A 21,030-nucleotide genomic window follows, 5' to 3' on the forward strand; every position below is an offset into this window, starting at 1 on the left:
CATGTCTTGGCTGCGCTGCTGGCTCAACTCCCGCCGCCATTGCTGCTTCTGGGCGATTTCAATGCCCACAACCCTCTATGGGGTGGGACTGTCTCCGATGACCGTGGTCGCGCTGTGGAGCATGTGTTGGCTCAGCTCGACCTTAGCCTCTTGAACACCGGTGCTCCCACGCATTTCAGTGTGGCCCATGGCTCGTTCTCGGCCATCGATCTCTCTCTTTGCAGCCCCGGACTTCTCCCATCCCTTCACTGGAGAGTGCATCCTGACCTGTGTGGTAGTGACCATTTTCCCATCTATTTGTCACTGCCCCGGTGTCATTCTTCTGGGCACCTGCCCCGCTGGGCTCTCAACAGGGCTGACTGGCCGGCTTTTACTTCCGCTGCCACCATTACTTCTCTCCCACAGGGTGACATTGACGAGGTGGTCCGTGTCTTGGCCTCGTCAATTATTTCTGCGGCCGAGACTGCCATCCCTCGCTCTTCTGGACTCCCTCGGAGGAAGTCTGTCCCCTGGTGGTCGCCAGAGATTGCTGAGGCTATTCGCGACCGTAGGCGGGCTCTCCAGCGTCATAAGCGGCACCCGTCTCTGGAGACCCTCATCGCCTTTAAGAAGCTCCGTGCCTTGGCCCGTCGTCTTATTGCACGGCGTAAGCAGGAATGCTGGGAGAGGTACATTTCATCCTTGGGCTCCCGTGTCTCCCCGTCGCTCGTGTGGTCCCGCATCCGGCGGATTTATGGATACCAGACCCCTATGGGTGTCCCTGGAATCTCCCTGGACGGCGCTGTCTGCACGGACGCCGCCACCATTGCTGACCACCTTGCCACGCACTTTGCTACGAGCTCTGCGACTGCAACTTACCCTCCTGCCTTTCGCTCTCTAAAGGAGCGCGCCGAGCGGACGCCGTTATCGTTCCACACACGTCGTTCTGAAAAATACAATGCTCCTTTCAGCGAGAGGGAATTCCTCGCTGCCCTCGCCAATTGCCCTGATACAGCGTCAGGACCGGACTGCATCCACGCGCAGATGCTGAAGCATCTCTCCAGGGACTGCCAGAGACACATCCTCACCATCTTTAACCGCATTTGGAGCGAGGGCGTGTTCCCGTCGCAATGGCGAGAGGGTGTTATCGTTCCCATCTTGAAGCCCGGTGCGGACCCTCTGGCGGTGGACGGCTATCGCCCCATTACACTAACCAACGTTTTGTGCAAATTGCTCGAACGTATGGTGGGGCGGCGTTTGTGTTGGGTCCTTGAGTCGCGCGGTCTCCTCGCTCCATCCCAGGGTGGCTTCCGTCAGGGCCGGTCTGCTGCGGACAATTTGGTGCGGCTGGAATCTGCTATCCGTACGGCCTTTTCCCGCCGTCAGCATCTCGTTGCAGTATTTTTTGATCTGCGGAAGGCATATGACACAACATGGAGGCATCACATCCTTGCTACGTTGCGCGAGTGGGGTCTTCGTGGTCAGCTTCCAGCTTTTCTTCAAAACTTTTTATTGCACCGCTCTTTCCGGGTGCAAGTCGGTGCCGCCTCTAGTTCATCTTATATACAGGAAAATGGGGTCCCGCAGGGCTCGGTATTGAGCGTTTCCTTATTTCTAGTGGCCATTAATGGTCTGGCTGCAGCTGTGGGGTCGTCGGTGTCTCCTTCTTTGTATGTCGACGACTTCTGCATCTCATTTAGCTCAACGACTACGGGAGTCGCCGAACGCAGGCTGCAAGCAGCCGTTCGCAAGGCGGCATCATGGGCTCTGACTCATGGATTTCAGTTCTCTGCGGCCAAGACTCGAGTTATGCACTTCTGCAGGCGTCGGACGGTCCACCCTCATCCGGAACTTTACCTCGACGGTCACCTACTTGAAGTGGTGGACACTAGCCGCTTCTTAGGACTCGTCTTTGATGCCCGGCTCACATGGGTTCCTCATATTACTCAGCTGAAGCAAAAGTGCTGGCAGCACCTCAACGCCCTCCGCTGCCTGAGCCATGCGTCTTGGGGTGCAGATCGCAGCACGCTGTTGCGATTGTACAGAGCCCTTGTGCAGTCCAGGCTTGATTATGGGAGCCTGGCCTATGGGTCTGCATCGCCCTCAGTGTTGACGTTGTTGGACCCCATACACCACTGTGGGGTTCGGCTTGCAACTGGTGCTTTCCGTACGAGCCCCGTGGATAGTCTGCTGGTGGAGGCCGGGGTTCCCCCGCTGCGGATTCGCCGCCACCGACTGCTCGCCGACTATGCTGTCCATGTGCATTGCTCACCGGGCCATCCCAATCGTCGCCTGCTTTTCCCTGCCAGGGTCCTCCCTCTGCCCGACCGGCGACCTAGGTCTGGGCTTTCCATTGCTGTCCGTGTCCAGTCCCTGCTGTCGGAACTGGGGTCGTTCCCTCTTCTGCCGCCCTTCCGGGCCTGTGCACCCACGCCTCCCTGGTGTATGACCCGTCCGTCCGTCCGCCTGGACTTGGCACGGGAACCCAAGGACTCGGTTCCGCATGTGGCCCTCCGTCACTGTTTTCTTGCGCTCGTCGCCTCGTTTTCAGGCTGTGAGCCTGTCTACACTGATGGTTCCCTGGTGGATGGTCGTCCTGCCTACGCTTTTGCCCACGCTGCCCATGTTGAACAGCGCTCCTTGCCGGCTGGCTGCAGTATTTTTACTGCAGAGCTGGTGGCCATATTGCGCGCTCTTGCGTGGCCATATTGCGCATATGCGTTCCTGCTCAGGTACGTCCATCGTCATCTGCAGTGACTCCCTGAGCAGCCTCCAGGCTATCGACCGCTGCTATACCTCTTGTCCTCTGGTATCCTTTATTCAGGAGTCTGTTTTTGCCATTACCCGCTCTGGTCGTTCGGTGGTCTTTGTTTGGACGCCAGGTCACGTTGGCATCCCGGGGAATGAACGTGTCGACAGGCTGGCCAAAGGGGCGGTCGACGCCCCCACTTTGGCGATCGGCCTCCCGGCTCGTGATTTGCAGCTGGCGTTGCGCCGTAAGGTGCTTCAGATGTGGCGTGACGAGTGGCGTAGCCTGACTTCTCCGAATAAACTGCGGGCTGTCAAGGAGACGACCGATGTGTGGCAGTCCTCCCTGCGGGCTTCTCACAGGGACTCTGTCATCCTGTGTCGGCTCCGCATCGGCCATACCTACCTGACGCACGGACATCTTTTGCGTCAGGAGGATCCCCCCCTGTGTCAGTGTGGGTCCCGGTTGACGGTCGCCCACATTTTGTTGGAGTGTCCCCGCCTGCGCATCCTCCGGCAGACTTTTAATCTCCCGGGCACGTTGCCTTTGGTTTTATGCGACGATGCCTCCATGGCTGACGACGTTTTAAATTTTATCCGTGGTAGTCCTTTTTATGGTTCCATTTAGGGGGGACCTGTCCCTTTCCCTTTCTGTGTATCTTGTCCTCGAGTGTCTCATTGGTTGCAGATTTTAATGTGTGTATTCGGATGGTTGACTCTTTCCCAATTTTTGTACCCATGGTCAGTCAACCAGTCTCCGACCCTCTTATTTTCTTCCGTTTCTTTCTGTCCAGTGTTCGTCTGTACTCTTCTTGTCTCTAGTGTTCGCTGACACATTGTTCTTTCAGTGACTGGGGGGAGGGGCGTCTCCTCCCCCCTTGGGGTTTTACCTGTTCCGTAAATTTTGTTTCGCCGGTTTTTTGGAATGGGGGACTGATGACCTTAGCTGTTTAGTCCCCCTTAAACATCCCAACAACAACAACAACCTGCATCTACCTTCGTAGCGCGCGCGCGCGCGCGCACACACACACACACACACACACACACACACACACACACACACACACACACCATTAACCAGCCTCATAAACAGAAGTCTGATGTGATTAACTTGGGTTATCTGTCAGGCCAGTTAATGGGCCTGTCACCGCCAATCCACTGTTGAGGAAATTTGTTACTCAGATACTGTAATACTTTTCTGGTACAGTGAATAGGTAATCCATCATGTTGCAGGTACATTTGCTGTTGCTGCTCTAATGTAAAGTCTTCCAAAAGTGCAGGTATATCTTCAATCAGGAAATGTGTATGTGCTGTGGCTATTATGCGATTTGGTAGGAACACAGACCCTACCGTCAGGTCATCAATCAAACCACACCAGACATTCACTAATAACTAACTTGGAATCTTCTTTCTGTAGTGTCATGTGGGTTTTCCTTCGTCCATTTATGAGAATTGCAGCTGTTCATGATACCATTGCGTGTAAATGTAGCCTCATCTGTAAATAAAGTGTACTGCACGACATATCTGTGTACAGCCAACCATTCGCAAAGTTATTGTCTGCTTACTGGGTCACCAGGATGCAGATTTTGCACAGGCTGCACATGTAATGTACACTGCACTTGTGTTTGTGGAATTTTGAGCTGATGGCAAATACCATGGCACAGGGGGTTCATCTATCAGTAAAATGTGTCTAGTATTTTGTCACAACCACACGGGAAGGATCTGTACACAAGCATGTCTGCGTATACTGCATGGGTGCAGATGTTGCTTGTTGGTATTCATGAATACAGTAGACTTGCTCACTTAAAAACAGTCAGACATGACACACACAGGATCTCATGATTGTTCACTGATCCAACTCACAATTGCACACTGGGTATACTTGTAGCTGTTGCCTCAGTGTGACATCACAGTGCTGCCGTTAGTTAGAGAATCCTCACACCTGTTTTAGGATATGGATCACTCACGTGTTTCACCATTATTCTGTCCACCACAGCACATATACAGCTTTTTGGTAAGTAATGTTGACATTTGCCCTCATATTCATGCATGGATGTGTGTAGTCTTCAAACCACTCCACTTCTGTGAGGATCGGAAATAGGACACATGCTCACAGGAAGTTTCGGTTTATTTTTACATGCAGACAACTTCACAAGTTATGTGACATTCCTCCTGAGTCATCCTGTATGTGATATATAAAATGTTCATGTAATACAGATTATTTCACTTGATTCGACCTATTTTACTAATACACTACACAATATGTTGTCAACAGGGCAAATTAAAAATCAGATCAAACCACACTTCAAAGGGCATTATCATCAATATGAATGTAGGGAATGGACAAGAGTTACATTAGGCAGAACTTTTTTAAAAATTTGGTTGTTCATCACAATGAGGCATCGAATTTGTAAGAAAGTAAACTGTCCAGGGATTTTCAAAAATAGGATTTTGCTTGTTTTGAATTATTGTAATTATAATTTTTCAAAAGAAGAAAATACATAGAACATAGCTTTACATTCTTCCTCCCCCCCCCCCCCCCCCCCTCCCCTCATGAACCTGGATCTTGCCTTCAGTGGGGTGACATGTTGCCTCAATGGTACAGATAGCCGTACTGTAGTTTCAACCACAACGGAGGAGTATCTGGAGAGGCCAGACAAAAGTGTGGTTCCTGAAGAGGGATAACAGCCTTTTCAGTAGTTGCAGGGGCAACAGTCAGGGCAGATAACAGACTGATCTGGCCTTGTAACATCAACCAAAACAGCCATGCTGCGCTGGTACTGCGAGCAGCTGAAAGCAAGGGGAAACAAAGTTGTAATTCTTGACAATTATATGCAGCTCTACTGTATGGTTGTATGATAATGGCATGCTTGTGGATAAAATATTCCAGAGGTAAAATAACCTTTCCATTTGGATCTCTGGGCAGGGACTACTCAGAAACAAAAATGGCATTATATGGATAGGAGTGCAGAATATCAGATCCCTTAATCACGCAGGTACATTAGAAATTTTAAAACGGAAATGGATAAGTTGAAATTACATTTAGTGGGAATTAGTGAAGTTCGGTAGTAAGGAGGAACAGGACTTCGTTCAGGTGAATACAGGATTATAATACAAAATCAAGTAGAGGTAATGCTGGAGTAGGTTTAATGATGAATAAGAACTAGGAATGTGGGTAAGCTGCTATGAACAGCATGGTGAATGCATGCTCCTAGCCAAGTTAGACATGAAGCCTGCACCCACCACAGTAGCATAAGTTTGTATGTCAGTGAGCTCTGCATGTGGTGAAGAGATTGAAGAAATGTATGTTGAGACAAAAGGAATTATTCACATAGAAAGATGAAAGTTTAATTGTGATGGGGGACTGGGATTCAATAGTAGCTAGAGGAAGAGAAGGGAAAACAGTAGGTGAATATAGACTGGGATGAAGGAATGAAAGGGGAAACCACCTGGTAGAATTTAGCACAGAGTATAATTTAAATTATCACAAACACTTGGTTTCAGAATGATGAAAAGAGGTTGTTTTTGTGGAAGGAACCTGGTGACACCAGAAGGTTTCAGATTGATTATATAATGGTAAAAAAAAAAAAAAGATTTTTCAACCATATTTTAAATTGTAAGATGTTTCCAGGGGCAGATGTGTCCTCTGCCCACAATGTGTTGGCCACAAACTGTAGATTAAAGTGGCAGAAATTGCAAAAGGGTAGGGAATGAAGGAGATGGGAAGTTGAAAGAACCAGAAGTTGTTGAAAGTTTGAATTTAATTGATGAAAGGAGAAAATTGTAAAATGCAGCAAATGAATCAGGTGAAAGGGAATACAAATGTCTAAAAAATGAGATTTACAGGACAAACCTCTAAAAAATGAGATTTACAGGACAAATTTATAAAAAATAAGATTTATGGAGAGTTCAAAATAGCTAAGTAGGAATGGCTAGAGGATAAATGTAAGGATATAGAAGTGTATTTCACTTGGAGAAAGATAGATACTGCCAACAGAAAAATTAAAGAGGGCTTTGGAGAAAATAGAAGCAGCTGTATGAATATTAAGTGCTCAGATGGTAAGCCAGTCCTAACTAAATAAGGGAAAGGTGAAAGAAGTATGAGACGAACGTGTAAGCAGTATTATAGAAAGAGAAGAGGATGTAGATGAGGATAAGATGGGAAATATGATATTGCAAGAAGAATTTGACAGAGCACTGAAAGATCTAAGTCGAAACAAGGTCCCAGGAGTAGACAACATTACATTACAACTTTGATAGTCTTGGAAGAGCCAGCTATGACAGAACTCTTCCATCTGGTGAGAAAGATTCAGGAGACGTTTGAAACCTCAGTCTTAAAGAAGAACGTAACAACTGCAGTTCCAAAGAAAACAGTTGCTGATAGGTATGAAAATTACCGAACTCTCAGCTTAATAAGTCGTGGTTGCAAAATACTAACATTAGTAAAAGCTGACCTCAGGGAAGGTCAGATTGGATTTCAGAGAAATGTTGGTACACATGAGACAATACTGACCCAGTGACCTATCTCAGAAGAAATGTTAAGGAAACCTACATTTATAGCATTTGTAAAGCTTTTGATAATGTTGACTGGCATACTCTCTTTGAAATTCTGAAGGTAGCAGATTTAAAATAATGTGAGTGAAAGGCTATTTACAACTTGTACAGGAACCAGATGGCAGTTATATAAGACTTCAGGAACGTGAATAGAAAGCAGTAGTTGAGAAGGGCGTGAGACATGGTATTAAATCAGATGATGCTGAGGGAATTAGAGTATGAAATGAGAGATGACTTAAAGTAGCAGATGAGGTTTGCTATTAGAGCAAAGTAGAGATGATATAAAATGTGGACTGACAATGGCAAGAAACATGTTCCTGAAGAATAGAAATTTGTTAACATTGACTATAGATTTAAATGTTAGCAAGTCTTTTCTGAAAGTATTTGCCTGGAGTGTAGCATTGCATGGAACTGAAACATGTATGATAAACAATTTAGACAATTTCTATTCACGTTCCTGAAGTCTTATATAACTGCCATCTGGTTCCTGTACAAGTTGAAATGTGATGCTACATAACAATCCTGAAGATTAGTTAGGTAGATCACAAAATTAATGACGAGATACTGAATAGAACTGATGCAAAAAGAAAGTTTTGGCACAACCTGACTAGAAGGAGGATGTGGTTGATAGGACACACTCTTGAGACTTCAAGGAATCATGAATTTAGTATAGGAGGAAACTGTGTGGGGTAAAAATCATAGAGGGAGGCCAAGAGATGAATACAGTTAACAGATCTATAAGGACGTGGGTTGCAGTGGTTATTTAAAGATGAAGAGACTTGCACAAACTAGAGTATCATGGAGAGGTGCATCGAACCAGTCTTTGGACTGAAGACCATAACAACAGCTTTATTCCATAAAAGTGTGCATAAGAAGGTGTAGTACGTGTCCATTATCATGTGGATAACTTAAAATAAGGGATAGGATGATAAGAGACATCCTGAGTCATCAGGGTGCAACTAATTTCATGTGATGACAGGTGGAGGAGGTGAAGGGGAAGGGTAAAAATTGTACCAAGAAACCAAGGACTGACTGTAGTCTGTCATCAGGTTCACACGGATCAAGAGTCCAGCTAAGGAAAAAGAGACATTTACATGGGATAGACTTAACAAGGAGAGATACACCAAATCAGTTTTGGACTAATGAATATAGCAGCTACTGCTTTGAGTTGAGTATTTGAAGTGAAAAAATACAATTATCTTGTGAAACATCTTGTAAACAAGAGATGACAGTTCAGGAAGAGTAACAGAAACAGTTGCAATATGTATGCTTTTCTAAACTCGATCACATGTACCACAATTATCTTTTATAATTTGTGTAATAAGGCAAAATGTCTCATGGATAGCAAAAGTAAAATTGAAAACAAACTGTAAAAAGACTGTTTTAAAACATTATACTGTCTCTTGCCATTTTCAGTTCCGAAAATTTTTTCGTGTGTAGGTGGCTGCATTGCACTTACATCTCCAACTAAAGAATCAGTTGAAAATTCACAGTACTGACGTGTACATGAAAATCAGCTCCGTGCCTCACTTCAGGATAAACATATGGCAAATGGTCCATTCATTTATAGTAAAAATTTCTCAGTTATTTCCAAAAACATGCACAAAATACATAATCAATACTTGTTGTTTTTAACTTCAAGTTTGTCCTTTTTTCATATCTGTTTCGAGCATTTGTCAGTCTAGAATTGTGTGTCTCTACGACATATCCTGACATTGTAACCATTCAACTGTTGAATAACAGTTTATCTCATAAGGGCAGTGGAACCACCTGGAGGTGAACAAAATAGCAACTTCCAGCTGTTTTCTTTTCTTTCACTAAACCCATAGGCATGTGTATTCAAAGACAGAGGTGTGTAAACAGGCAGAATACGGTGCTGTGGCTGGCAATGCCTATATAAGACAAAAAATGTCAGGCGCAGTTGTTAGAATGGTTACTGCTGCTACAGTGACATGTTATCAAGATTTAAGTGAGCTTGAATATGGTGTTATAGTCGGTGCATAGGTGATGGGACATAGCATCTCTGAGGTAGTGATGAAGTGGGGATTTTCCCGTGCGACCATTTCACGAGTGTACTGTGAATACCAGGAATTTGGTAAAACAGCAAATCTCCAACACTGCTGCAGCTGGAAAAGGATCCTCCAAGAACAGGACTGACAACAACAGAAGAGAATCATTCAACGTGACAGAAGTGCAACCTTTTTACAAATTATTGCAGTTTTCAATGCTAGGCCATCAACAAGTGTTAGCATGCAAACCATTCAACGAAACATCACCGATATGGACTTTCAGAGTCAAAGGCCTGCTCCTATAGCCTTGAAGACTGGTCAACAGAAGACTTTACACCTCAATTGGGCCCATCAACACTGGCACTGGACTGTTGAAGACTGGAAACATGTCGTCTGGTCAGACAAGTCTTGTTACATATTATATCGAATGGGTGGATGTGTACGGGTATGTAGACAATGTCATGAATCCGTGGACCCTGCATGTCAGCAGGGGACTGTTCATGCTGGTGGAGGCTCTGTACTGATGTGAAGCGTGTGCACTTGGAGTGATATGGGACCCCTGATACGTCTAAATACAACTCTGACAAGTGACACATACTTAAGCATCCTGTCTGATAACCTACATCCATTTATCTCCATTGTGCTTTCTAACGGACTTGCAGAATTCCAACAGGACATTGAAACACCACACATGTACAGAATTACTAAGAGTGGCTCCAGGAACACTCTTCTGAGTTTCAACACTTCTGCTGGCCAACAAACTTCCCAGATATGAACATTATTGAGCATATCTGGGATGCTTTGCAGCATGCTGTTCAGAAGAGATCTCCACCCCCTCATACTCTTATGGATTTATGGACAGCCCTGCAGGATTCAAGGTGTCCGAGATTAGGCGAGGCTTGTGGCGCTTCTGCATGCCCACAGGGCCCTACACAATATTAGGCAGGTGTACCAGTTTCTGTGGCTTTCAGTGTAGATATAGGCTCATATAAAAAACAATGACAGTAGTAATATAAATGACATATTTTACAAGAATTTAACTGTGATATTCTCTTGTCAGAATACACCCTTTAAAACACGGGTAATTACATATCATCCCCTCACTCAAGTTTAAATCAAAGCGATTTCGAAAATAGTGTAATATCCACACCAAGTTGTGGTGTTCTACTGTGTATTAAAATTAATTTCTGGAAGGTTGACTGGCGATTCCGTGAATTACTGTTGCTTTTTGTATTAAAATATCAGCATAAGTGACAATATTTATTTGATTTTAATTTCAGATCATGACGTTTGATGATGACTTGGCACTACAGTTGCAGCTGCAGGATATGAACAGACAAGTAAGGCTTCATTTACCCTACCTTCCATTATTTGGAATTGCGTAATTCAAGTGTGTTCCAAACTTGAATGTTACTGTATTGCAACTTTATACTGTGTAATCAAGAAAATGTCAGTAATGTTAAAGGCAGGTAAGTGACTGTTTAAACAAGCAACTGTATGCTGTATTTAGTATTCACCCCCTATGTGAGTTGTCAAGGTTTTGAATCACTGTGTCGTTTAATTTCTCTTTTTGAAGGCAGTTTTGCTATAGTGAGATCCAACAGTGGTATACCTGTTGGTTGTTTTAGTCTTCATTAATATAGTTTTTTATTCACACAAATTATACCTCACAGTCAAACATATAATTAACAACTGATGTCAAGATTCCTTTAATAATATTTCAGTACTCATGTACAAGGTCAAAACATTTTCTATTCGTCAACCATGCATCTTAGGCAACTTCCTGTCTTTAGTTTCGCAATTTCTTTTGGTTTCATTTATAAGGCTATGGAACCCATTGTTTCAAAAAGTAGCATTGTAGTTTGGTTTGGATAATTCTTGGGTAGTTAAGTGTTTCAAACTCTAGTGTAAGATATTCTTTAACATTCGAGTTAATGAGAAGTTGAAGTGTGTAAAGTCTACCATTACACTTTGCCTGTAACACTAATAATAGATATGGCGCTGTTAGAAAAAAACAGTCTAGGAATACAATGTACTAATTTTGTAGCGGCCTGCATTTTTCTTCACTGTTTCCGTGTTCCCAAATCTGAACCCATCCTTTGACCTGTCTGAATAACATTAAATTTCTTTGTGAGTAGTCACCGTTCCCTCATTTTTTCAGACCAAAATAGTATTTCTGTCAAATAAGTTAGAAGAAAGCTGTTTATATATTCATTTATTTACTAAGTTCAATGGGCCCATGTGAGTCAAAGTTGCCTAGTGATGGAATGAGTCAGTACATAGTTTACAGAAAGCCGATTAGAGACTTTTTAAACAAAAGGACTAAAGAACTAATAAAACCAATAATAATGAGTGTATATGAATGAGTAACACATTACAGAGAAAAGTTATCAACTACTGCGAGGGACTCCTGTACAGAGTACAAGGAGAGTGCCACAAGCAAATCTTTCAACTTAGGTTTGAAGACTTTGGGTTTAACACTTTCTTTTTTAGGAATTCGTCCTCAGTCTGTAAAAACAGAACCCTTTTAGGATCGCTTTGTCTGTCTGTCTGTCTTTATGTCCGTCCGACTGTTAAGAACTCTTTTTCTCTGGAACAAGTAGATGAATAAAGATAAAATTTACGTCACATATCGAGGTCAATGGTGCCTTGGCAGTGTAAAAATTTTACATTTCTAAATCAATTCAGTCAGAAGATGTAGGCATTTGTCATATATTTTGATACTAAAAAAAAAGAAAAACCTTGTCAAAACCGATAGGGTACTTCTTGTTGATCTAGAATCATGCATTTTGGCAAGAAGCAAGGTTCCACAGTAAAACTAAAGAGAAAATTCCAAAATTGTTAATTTGTTGTTACATCATACAAAAAATATATGTATTTTTTGTCATTTGTTATTACTTCAAACTTGAAATTAAAACTCTCTTGAATGTCTTGGAATCCCTGGGGCCAATATCTGACAGTATCAGTGTCGATAACAGGCAAAACTTGTCAACATACTCGATTCCCAGAAGTATGAACTGTCTGTAAACATACTTAAGTTTGTATGAAGCCCTAAAGTGTGCAAGCCTGTTAAAAATAAAACCTGCAGCAGAATATTGCACACATTTCTTTACAGTTCTTAAGGAAATGTTACCCACATGCGGTTCATTTCTCCGGCTAGTGCTTACTGAACGAATATTACAGGTTCTGAAAGAGTGACTGTTGCCAACAGCATATCTGGCTATACACATTTCACGAACTGACACTGCAGATCAGTCTGCCTGCCTCTTTCTCAATTAACAGTATTCTTGGTGAGAGCACAGGGTTATCTCAAAATATTGTACTGAGTGAGATAATGGAGAGAAAGTAAGCAGTGCAGAGAAGCCTTAGTAGTCCAATGTCAGAGACAGTGGAAACCATTCTGAGAGTGACGATTAAAACATTCAGGTTCTGCTCAATATCTTGCACATAATAGTTCCATGAAAGTATTCCATCCAGCCTCGGACCTAAAAATTTAAAATGGATGTCTTCACTGACTGTTTGGCCAGCTTCTGACAGTGAAGTTACAATTTTACAAGAGTTCCATGTCATGTTAGAAATAGTGTACATTGTGTTTTTTTACATTTAAACATTAATCTGTTACCTGAAAGGCATGTGCAATGTTACTTACTACTCTGTTAGCTACATCATTTACATTACAGTCCACATCTTTCACAGTAACACCTCTAATCTGCAAATGGGACAGTTTTTGTGTCATCTTTTGTGTTTAGTGGCATGACATTGATATATATCAAGAAAAGCATTGCATGCAGAACTGAACACTGTGGTGCACTTTACATGATCCCAGTCAAATGAAATGCCTCCCTGTTTACAGAGACTGGTGTACAACCTTCTGCTTCTACTTTCCAGATATGAAATAAACTATTTTGAGCTTTTTCCCTAATTCCTTGATGTTCCAACTTGTGTAAAATTATTGGTTGCTCCACACAATCATATATTTTTATTAAATCTGAGGAAATGCTTGTTGACCTCAATATGTTGTCCAGACATGTTGGTACCTCACACATGAAAGAACAAATAACCTTTTCTATGGGTACTACCGTTCTGGACTTGACAGCAGTTTGTGCGTACTGAAATGTGCCACTACTCTCCTTTACATTGCTTTTTCAGAAACTTTCAAAAACATTGGTACACAAAGAAATTGGCCAGTAACTGCCTAAATTCTCTCTTGTTTACATTATGTCTTACCATAATGTATCTTAAGCTTTTCTTATGTATGTATGTATGTATGTATGTATGTATGTATAGTGAACATAATTTTCATTTTGCTTGCAGCCATCAGTAATGGATCTACCTGACGACTCATCTACGCACCGGTGGAAGAGTCGAAAAGAAAGTGAAAATGAGGATCCAAACAAAAAACCAATGACACTCATAGATCCATCTTTTGAATATATTGATCCAACTCCTGATGTTCACGCAATGTTTTTGCAGTTCAACTCCCGCTTCTTTTGGGGTAAACTTTATGCTGTTGAAGTAAGATGGAGTCCAAGGATGACTTCGTAAGTCATATTTTTCTTTTTCTTCTTTGTACATATGTAAAGCATTGGGTTGGTTATATTGCAAACTTAAAAAATTTCAGAAAATACTATATTGCTATGACTGAATTCACTTTCTTGTCCCAAGACAGCAAACAGCCTGTTAGTGTAGCTTAATGTGCATTGAAGATGTATTCTCTTTCTGATGAAAATAGGTAATTATGTGTTTGTCATATGTAGACAGGGGAAGTGAAAGAAACAGTACAAATGCCACTTGCAGTATGTGCCAGAATAAATATGATTTTTAACGTAGTTCAGAACATACTTGGAACTTGCGGTACAAACAGTTATTATGACATTAATATTTCAGCATCCCATTTATTCAGAATTTTGTATTGCTAGCTGAAAAAAGTTTCTCCATTGCAACATAGTGAAACAATATTTCATGATAAATTCTCTCTAATTGGCATTCGGAGCAATACTTGGATGAACTTTAATCCATTCCATTCCTCCCCCTTTTTTTTTCATAGATTTCCCCCAAATGACCTGTAAAAATAATGTCTGCTTTAGCAAAATAAATTGTTCGGTATTTTAAAATCAAAGTCAATCAGTGTGGAAGGAAACTTATTTCAGGGTCAACACAGCCAGCAGAAAGTCTCAGTTGACTGTAACAAAAAGGCCAGGTTACTCCCATACGTAAGGAGGGTCAAAGACTGGATCTATGAAATTATAGACCAACATTCTTAACATAGCTTTTCTGCAGAATCATTGAGCATATTGTCAGTACAAATATAATAAATTTCCTTGAGAGAGAAAAACTTCTATCTACAAATCAATATGGATTTAGAAAGCATCACTCACATGAAACTTAGCTTGCTCTTTTCTCACCCATCATCCTGTGAACCATGGATGAAATAGCAACAGGCGGATTTGATTATCCTAGATTTCTGGAAATCATCTGACTCAGTGCCACACTACAGACTGTTAATGACTCAGGTCCAAGCACACAGAATAGCTTCTCAGATCCGAGTGGCCACAAGACTTCTTAAGTAACAGAACTCAGTACATGGGCATGGGCAGCAAGTATTCATCACACACAAAGGTATGAGGTTCTAGTAAAATATGATTGGACTGCTCTTGCTCTCATATACTTAAACAGTCTGATGGTTAAGATGAGCAGCAATCTGTGATTGTTCTCTGCCGGCACTGTAGTGTACAGGGAAGTGGCATTTTTTGTGTGACTGTAGGCGAATATGGGATGATATGAAGAATTTTTATTTGGTTCGATGAATGGAAGCTTGCTCTAAATGTGGAAAAATGTTAGTTAATGCAGATAAGTGAGAAAAATAATCCTGTAATCTTTGAATACAGTGTTAGTGGTATGCCATTTGACACAGTCATGTCAATTAAATATCTAGATGTAATGTTCTAAAACAACATGAAATAGAACATGAATGTGAAGTTGGTTGTAGGGAAGATGAATAAAAACTAAACTCCGTCCAAACAGGCCATGAAGACCCGATGGTACCGACAGGTCACCATGTCATCCTCAGCCTACAGGCATAACTGCATGTGGGTATGGAAGGGCATGTGGTCAGTGCCCTGCCTCCCAGTCATATGTCAGTTTACAAGACCAGAGCCACTACTTCTCACTCAAGTAGCTCCTCAGTTTGCCTCACAAAGGTTGAGTGCACCTTGCTTGCTAATGTTGATCGGCAGACCAGGTGGTCACTATCCAAGTGCTGGCTCAGCCTGACAGCACATTACTTCTGTGATATGATGGGAACTGGTGAGGGAAGGTGAATGGTTGATGGATATTTATTGGGAGAATTCTTGGAAGGTGTAGGTCATCAGTAAAGGAGGCTATATACAGAACTCTTGTACAACTGTTTCAAGAGAAATGCTCAACTGTTGGGTTCGCTACCAGGTCAGATTACAGAAATGGTATGTATTACAGAAATGCTCAAAAGGGAATCCCTGGAAGGAAGAAGATATTATTTTTGCAAAAGTTTAGAGAATTTGTATTTGGAACAGACTACAGAACGATCCTACTGCCACCAACATACATCTTGTGTGAGGACCATGAACACAACATAGGGCTTGTATGGAAGCATATAGATAGTTGTTTTCTGTCACTCCATTTGTGAATGAAACAGTGAAGGGAATAACTAGCAGTGGTAAAAAATACACTCCACTATCCACCATATGGTGGTTTGTTGAATATGTGTTTGGTTCTAGATGAAACAAACAATAACTGTTCAGTTGGAGGAGGAAAGACAAAACAATTACCCAAACCTTTTGTGTGAAATCTCAGGTAGAGCAACTCTAATGCTGTGATGTGACCAAGTGGAACACAGTAGAGTGCAGTGTATTGGGCTGAGAGCAAATGAATGGTTAAAGAAAAATAAAGAGCATGAAGAATCACTTTGTTTTCTTTAACTGTTAGCAGTGGAAAGTGATTCGTACAAGTAGGGAAGACATGCTGTACTTTAAATCGAAATACCATCAGTTTCTGAATTTGTTTTTCCATTTTGTAATATAACAACATATCCTGTTGCTCTGCATTTTGGGCACGGATGTTTAATGTCCGCTAGACTCTGAGCTCAACATATTGTTTGTGGTGTTAACTTGTCAAAGTTAAATCATTGCTGCAACTTTTACACTTGATTATCAAATGCTTACAAGAAAATGAATGTTGAAACTGCATCAGTTGGGCACATAATTTACAGATTTTAGTGTAAATAGATGTCAGCTACTACTGTACTTACGTAGTAATTGTGTTGGGAGGTTAATCATATATCCTAATATATATTCACTGAAGCAGAAGCTTTATAGCTGTTACAAGAGTGGATAGAAGGCAGGCATAAAATTCTGTACAAAGGGGAAGATCGCACACACAACTTGAGAGAGTAAAAGTAGGAGGTATTGTGTAACAAGCAGGTAATGAGATAATGTAATGAGAGTTGGGAACAAGGCTGAATAGTTCAAACACAAAGAAGCCAACTGGAATCTGAGAATACCACTGGAGTCCACTCAGTTGGTATAAGAAAATAGAGTTAACTGTCTGATCAGCAAGATGTATCATGCTTGTAAGTTGCCAGCTTGAATACAATACAGAATAATAAAAAGAAATAAGAGAGATACAAGGCCAAGTTTGGTCTTATCAAAGGTAAATGTACCCAGGAAAATGACTGTGCAAGATGAAGGAAGGAAGGCTGGGAAAGAACTTTGACTGCTTCATGGCACTTTTAACGTAAATAGGCAAATAAAGAGTAGGTAATGGATAAGACATTAAAAATTGAGGAGGAGATTGAGATCAAGTAGAGGGACAAGTGAATAATGTAATGTGTAATGTAGTAGTAGTAGTAGTAGTAGTAGTAGTAGTAGTAGTAAGCAGAATACCAAGAGAGGCCCTAATTCAAGAACAAATGGGTGTAAGGCACAGTGACAGCTAATCACCATTATTATTCTGCTTGCGTGTAGAAGCTGCAATAAAGAAATTTAAATAAAATTTCAGAATATTGATCAAAGCCCAAGGAGAACACACATCAGTGTCAATGTTAATCGAAAACATAGTCCATCTGGTCAAGAGCTGTTTGACAATTTGTTTAGTAAGAGGATAAACAAGAAAGAAGATTAGTAGTAAACAAAAGTTGGCCAGCTGTGAGTAGGACTTATGCACTGATGGTTCCATACAAACTTAATTGTTTAGAATTTTATCCATTTTCAGCAACTGCAGTTTTATACATAGAAATAATCATCAACCAGATGCATAAAAGGAATTTAATTATGTAACATGTTTTGGATACTTAGTGCCTTATTTCAGAAGTGTAGACAGTCCATCCATTCCGGAAATAGAGAATCTTGACTATTTATGCCTGTTGTCAACATTGATAGTGGCAAGATACTGCTCCCAGAGATTTCAATACTCAAGAATGTTTTTTAATTTCAAGTTTGAAGTCGGGTAACAAATGACAAAATAAATATTTTTTTGTGTGAAAGAATTACGTATTAACAGTTTCTAAGTTTTTTCCTTTACTTGTACTGTGAAACATTTCTTCTTGTCAAATGTCATGATTCTGTAATCAAGTGGAAGTACCCATAAGCTTTTAATGAGTGAGTTTCCAAATATCAAAATATGTGATGTACATGGCTGTATCTTTTTGGTTTCATTTACTTAAAAGCTTGCATTTATTAGACCATCAAGCAACTACACTAAAACCCCATTTCTGTGTTCCTGCATTTTACTTTTTTCTGCCTGTAATGTTCATTTTTGTCAGTTTCAACAGAAATAATATTCTCTCAATACAATGGTTTCCCATTATTAACAATACCGTCTTAGAACATTTCCTGCATTTTAAATTTGCTTTGACATTATCACGACCTTTAACATTGATTTTCATACAGATTTCTGCAAAAAGTACATCGTACTCATGCTTAAAGTGAGCCTTGGAAAAAAAAAAAAAAAAAACAGAAAACACAGACTGTATACAAAGTTATTGACTGTTTAACATAGCATTAGCGTAGGAAGCATGATTTTCACTGCTGACGTTTTGGGTCACAGTCACCTGTATTACAGGTTCATAGTGTTTGGAAGAGTGGAAAAGTATGCTGGGTCACTGTCTCAGTAATAATCTTGATCTGATGGTAATGACTCCAGTAGCAACCTTCCTTCTGCTCATTGAATTGTATAACAACAATTCTCTATAGGGGGTCTTCATGAATCATTGCTACTTCTGCATGAAGTACATTAATCCATACTAGTTGCACAGTCCTAGGTTGGCACGGCTTGATGTCATATGTAAATATGCATCCACAATGTGTTCCGATACATGGACCGAGTGACCTCCTTGTTGCAACAAGCTTGTAGATTTTGTCCCTATTGTTCTCTGTTTACAAAGACTATTGACTGTAGTGTTTTAACCAACATTGTGTTAAGTTTCATGTACCATAATTTTATAATGATTATGTATAATAATCAGGTGCTGACAGGTGTGAAAATTACCGAACTATCAGTTTAATAAGTCACAGCAGCAAAATACTAACGCAAATTCTTTACAGATGAATGGAAAAACTGGTAGATGCGGACCTCGGGGAAGATCAGTTTGGATTCTGTAGAAATGTTGGAACACGTGAGGCAATACTGACCTTACGACTTATCTTAGAAGAAAGATTAAGAAAAGGCAAACCTACGTTTCTAGCATTTGTAGACTTGGAGAAAGCTTTTGACAATGTTGACTGGAATACTCTTTCAAATTCTGAAGATGGCAGGGGTAAAATACAGGGAGCGAAAGGCTATTTACAATTTCTACAGAAACCAGATGGCAGTAATAAGAGTTGGGGGGGGGGGGGGGGGAGGGGGGGCATGAAAGGGAAGCAGTGGTTGGGAAAGGAGTGAGACAGGGTTGTAGCCTCTCCCCGATGTTATTCAATCTGTATATTGAGCAAGCAGTAAAGGAAACAAAAGGAAAATTTAGAGTAGGTATTAAAATTCACGGAGAAGAAGTAAAAACTTTGAGGTTCCCCGATAACATTGTAATTCTGTCAGAGAGAGCAAAGGACCTGGAAGAGCAGTTGAACGGAATGGACAGTGTCTTGAAAGGAGGATATAAGATGAACATCAACAAAAGCAAATCGAGGATAATGGAATGTAGTCAAATTAAATCGGATGATGCTGAGGGAATTAGATTGGGAAATGACACTTAAAGTAGTAAAGGAGTTTTGCTATTTAGGAAGTAAAATAACTGATGATGGTCGAAGTAGAGAGGATATAAAATGTAGACTGGCAATGGCAAGGAAAGCGTTTCTGAAGAAGAGAAATTTGTTAACATCGAATATAGATTTATGTATAAGGAAGTCATTTCTGAAAGTATTTGTATGGAGAGTAGCCATGTATGGAAGTGAAACATGGACGATAACTAGTTTGGACAAGAAGAGAATAGAAGCTTTCAAAATGTGGTGCTACAGAAGAATGCTGAAGATAAGGTGGATAGATCACGTAACTAATGAAGAGGTATTGAATAGGATTGGGGAGAAGAGAAGTTTGTGGCACAACTTGACTAGAAGATGGGATCGGTTGGTAGGACATGTCCTGAGGCATCAAGGGATCACAAATTTAGCGTTGGAGGGCAGCGTGGAGGGTAAAAATCGTAGAGGGAGACCAAGAGATGAATACAGTAAGCAGATTCAGAAGGATGTAGGTTGCAGTAGGTATTGGGAGATGAAGAAGCTTGCACAGGACAGAGTAGCATGGAGAGCTGCATCAAACCAGTCCCAGGACTGAAGACAACAACAACAACAACAACATGTATAAGAAGTTGTATGTTAGAAGACAACTGTCTTTTTAATGTGGTTTCATGAAAGACTTTTACCTCAGAGTTTTATTTACACCATTGGACATGATGGGAACAAACCCGCATGCGAACTTGTGTCTGTCAACACTCAGCCACTGTATTTTTGGCTATGACAGAGGCAATGGTTGAGTGCTAACACACACACATGCATGTTTTTTCTTCATTCTGATCATGCCCAGTGGTGCAAAAATACAGAAGCAAAAGTATTTTTGTGAAACCACATAAAAAAGATGTTCATGAAACTCATTATTGATTATCATTATAAAATTATGAGAAGTTAAAACTTGCGTGAGGGGTTTGGTGTGGGGAAGGGAAGTGCCAATGAGGTGCAAGCTGGCTCTATACAAGACTTACTTCATACCCATAATAATTTATGGTGCAGAGAAATGGACTACGACTAGAAGAGTGGAGAGTAGGATACAATCCAGTCAAATGAATTTCTGAGATATATGCTAGGGAAGACGAGGAGAGACAGGGTGAAAAATGAAGATGGTAGGAAGGGAATTGGAGTGGAGAAGTAGACTGAGAAAATTGAAAAGAATAGATTAAAATGGTTTGGACATGTGAAGAGGATGGGAGAGGGAAGAATACCAAGAAGATTGAGTTCAAGATAGAGGGCAAGAGGCCGAGAGGAAGATGGAGAACAAGATGGATTGATACAATAAAGATGAGTTTAAGGAGGAGAAACCTTCTCTGGAACCAACTCGTGGAAGAGGAATGGTGGGAAGACCGAGTAAAGTGGTGAAATACCATTGATACCCCAACCCGAGCAGATTTTGGACAGAGGAGAAACGAAGATCTAAATCTACATCTACATTCATACTCCGCAAGCCACCCAACGGTGTGTGGCGGAGGGCACTTTACGTGCCA

At 41.3% G+C, this 21,030-nt stretch overlaps 1 protein-coding gene across 1 annotated transcript in view; it reads left to right on the forward strand.

Annotated features, from left to right (window-relative positions):
• The window catches only part of LOC126278404 (DNA-dependent metalloprotease SPRTN-like), a 73,658-nt gene that overhangs the window by 8,171 nt on the left and 44,457 nt on the right, over nucleotides 1-21,030 (forward strand). Inside the window, exons 2-3 of the mRNA XM_049978507.1 lie at nucleotides 10,571-10,630; nucleotides 13,605-13,831. Coding sequence (XP_049834464.1) covers nucleotides 10,574-10,630; nucleotides 13,605-13,831 — 284 coding nt within the window. The 5' untranslated portion in view covers nucleotides 10,571-10,573. The remainder of the gene's footprint in view (nucleotides 1-10,570; nucleotides 10,631-13,604; nucleotides 13,832-21,030) is intronic.

Source organism: Schistocerca gregaria, chromosome 6, assembly GCF_023897955.1.
Source record: "Schistocerca gregaria isolate iqSchGreg1 chromosome 6, iqSchGreg1.2, whole genome shotgun sequence".
NCBI lineage: Eukaryota > Metazoa > Arthropoda > Insecta > Orthoptera > Acrididae > Schistocerca > Schistocerca gregaria.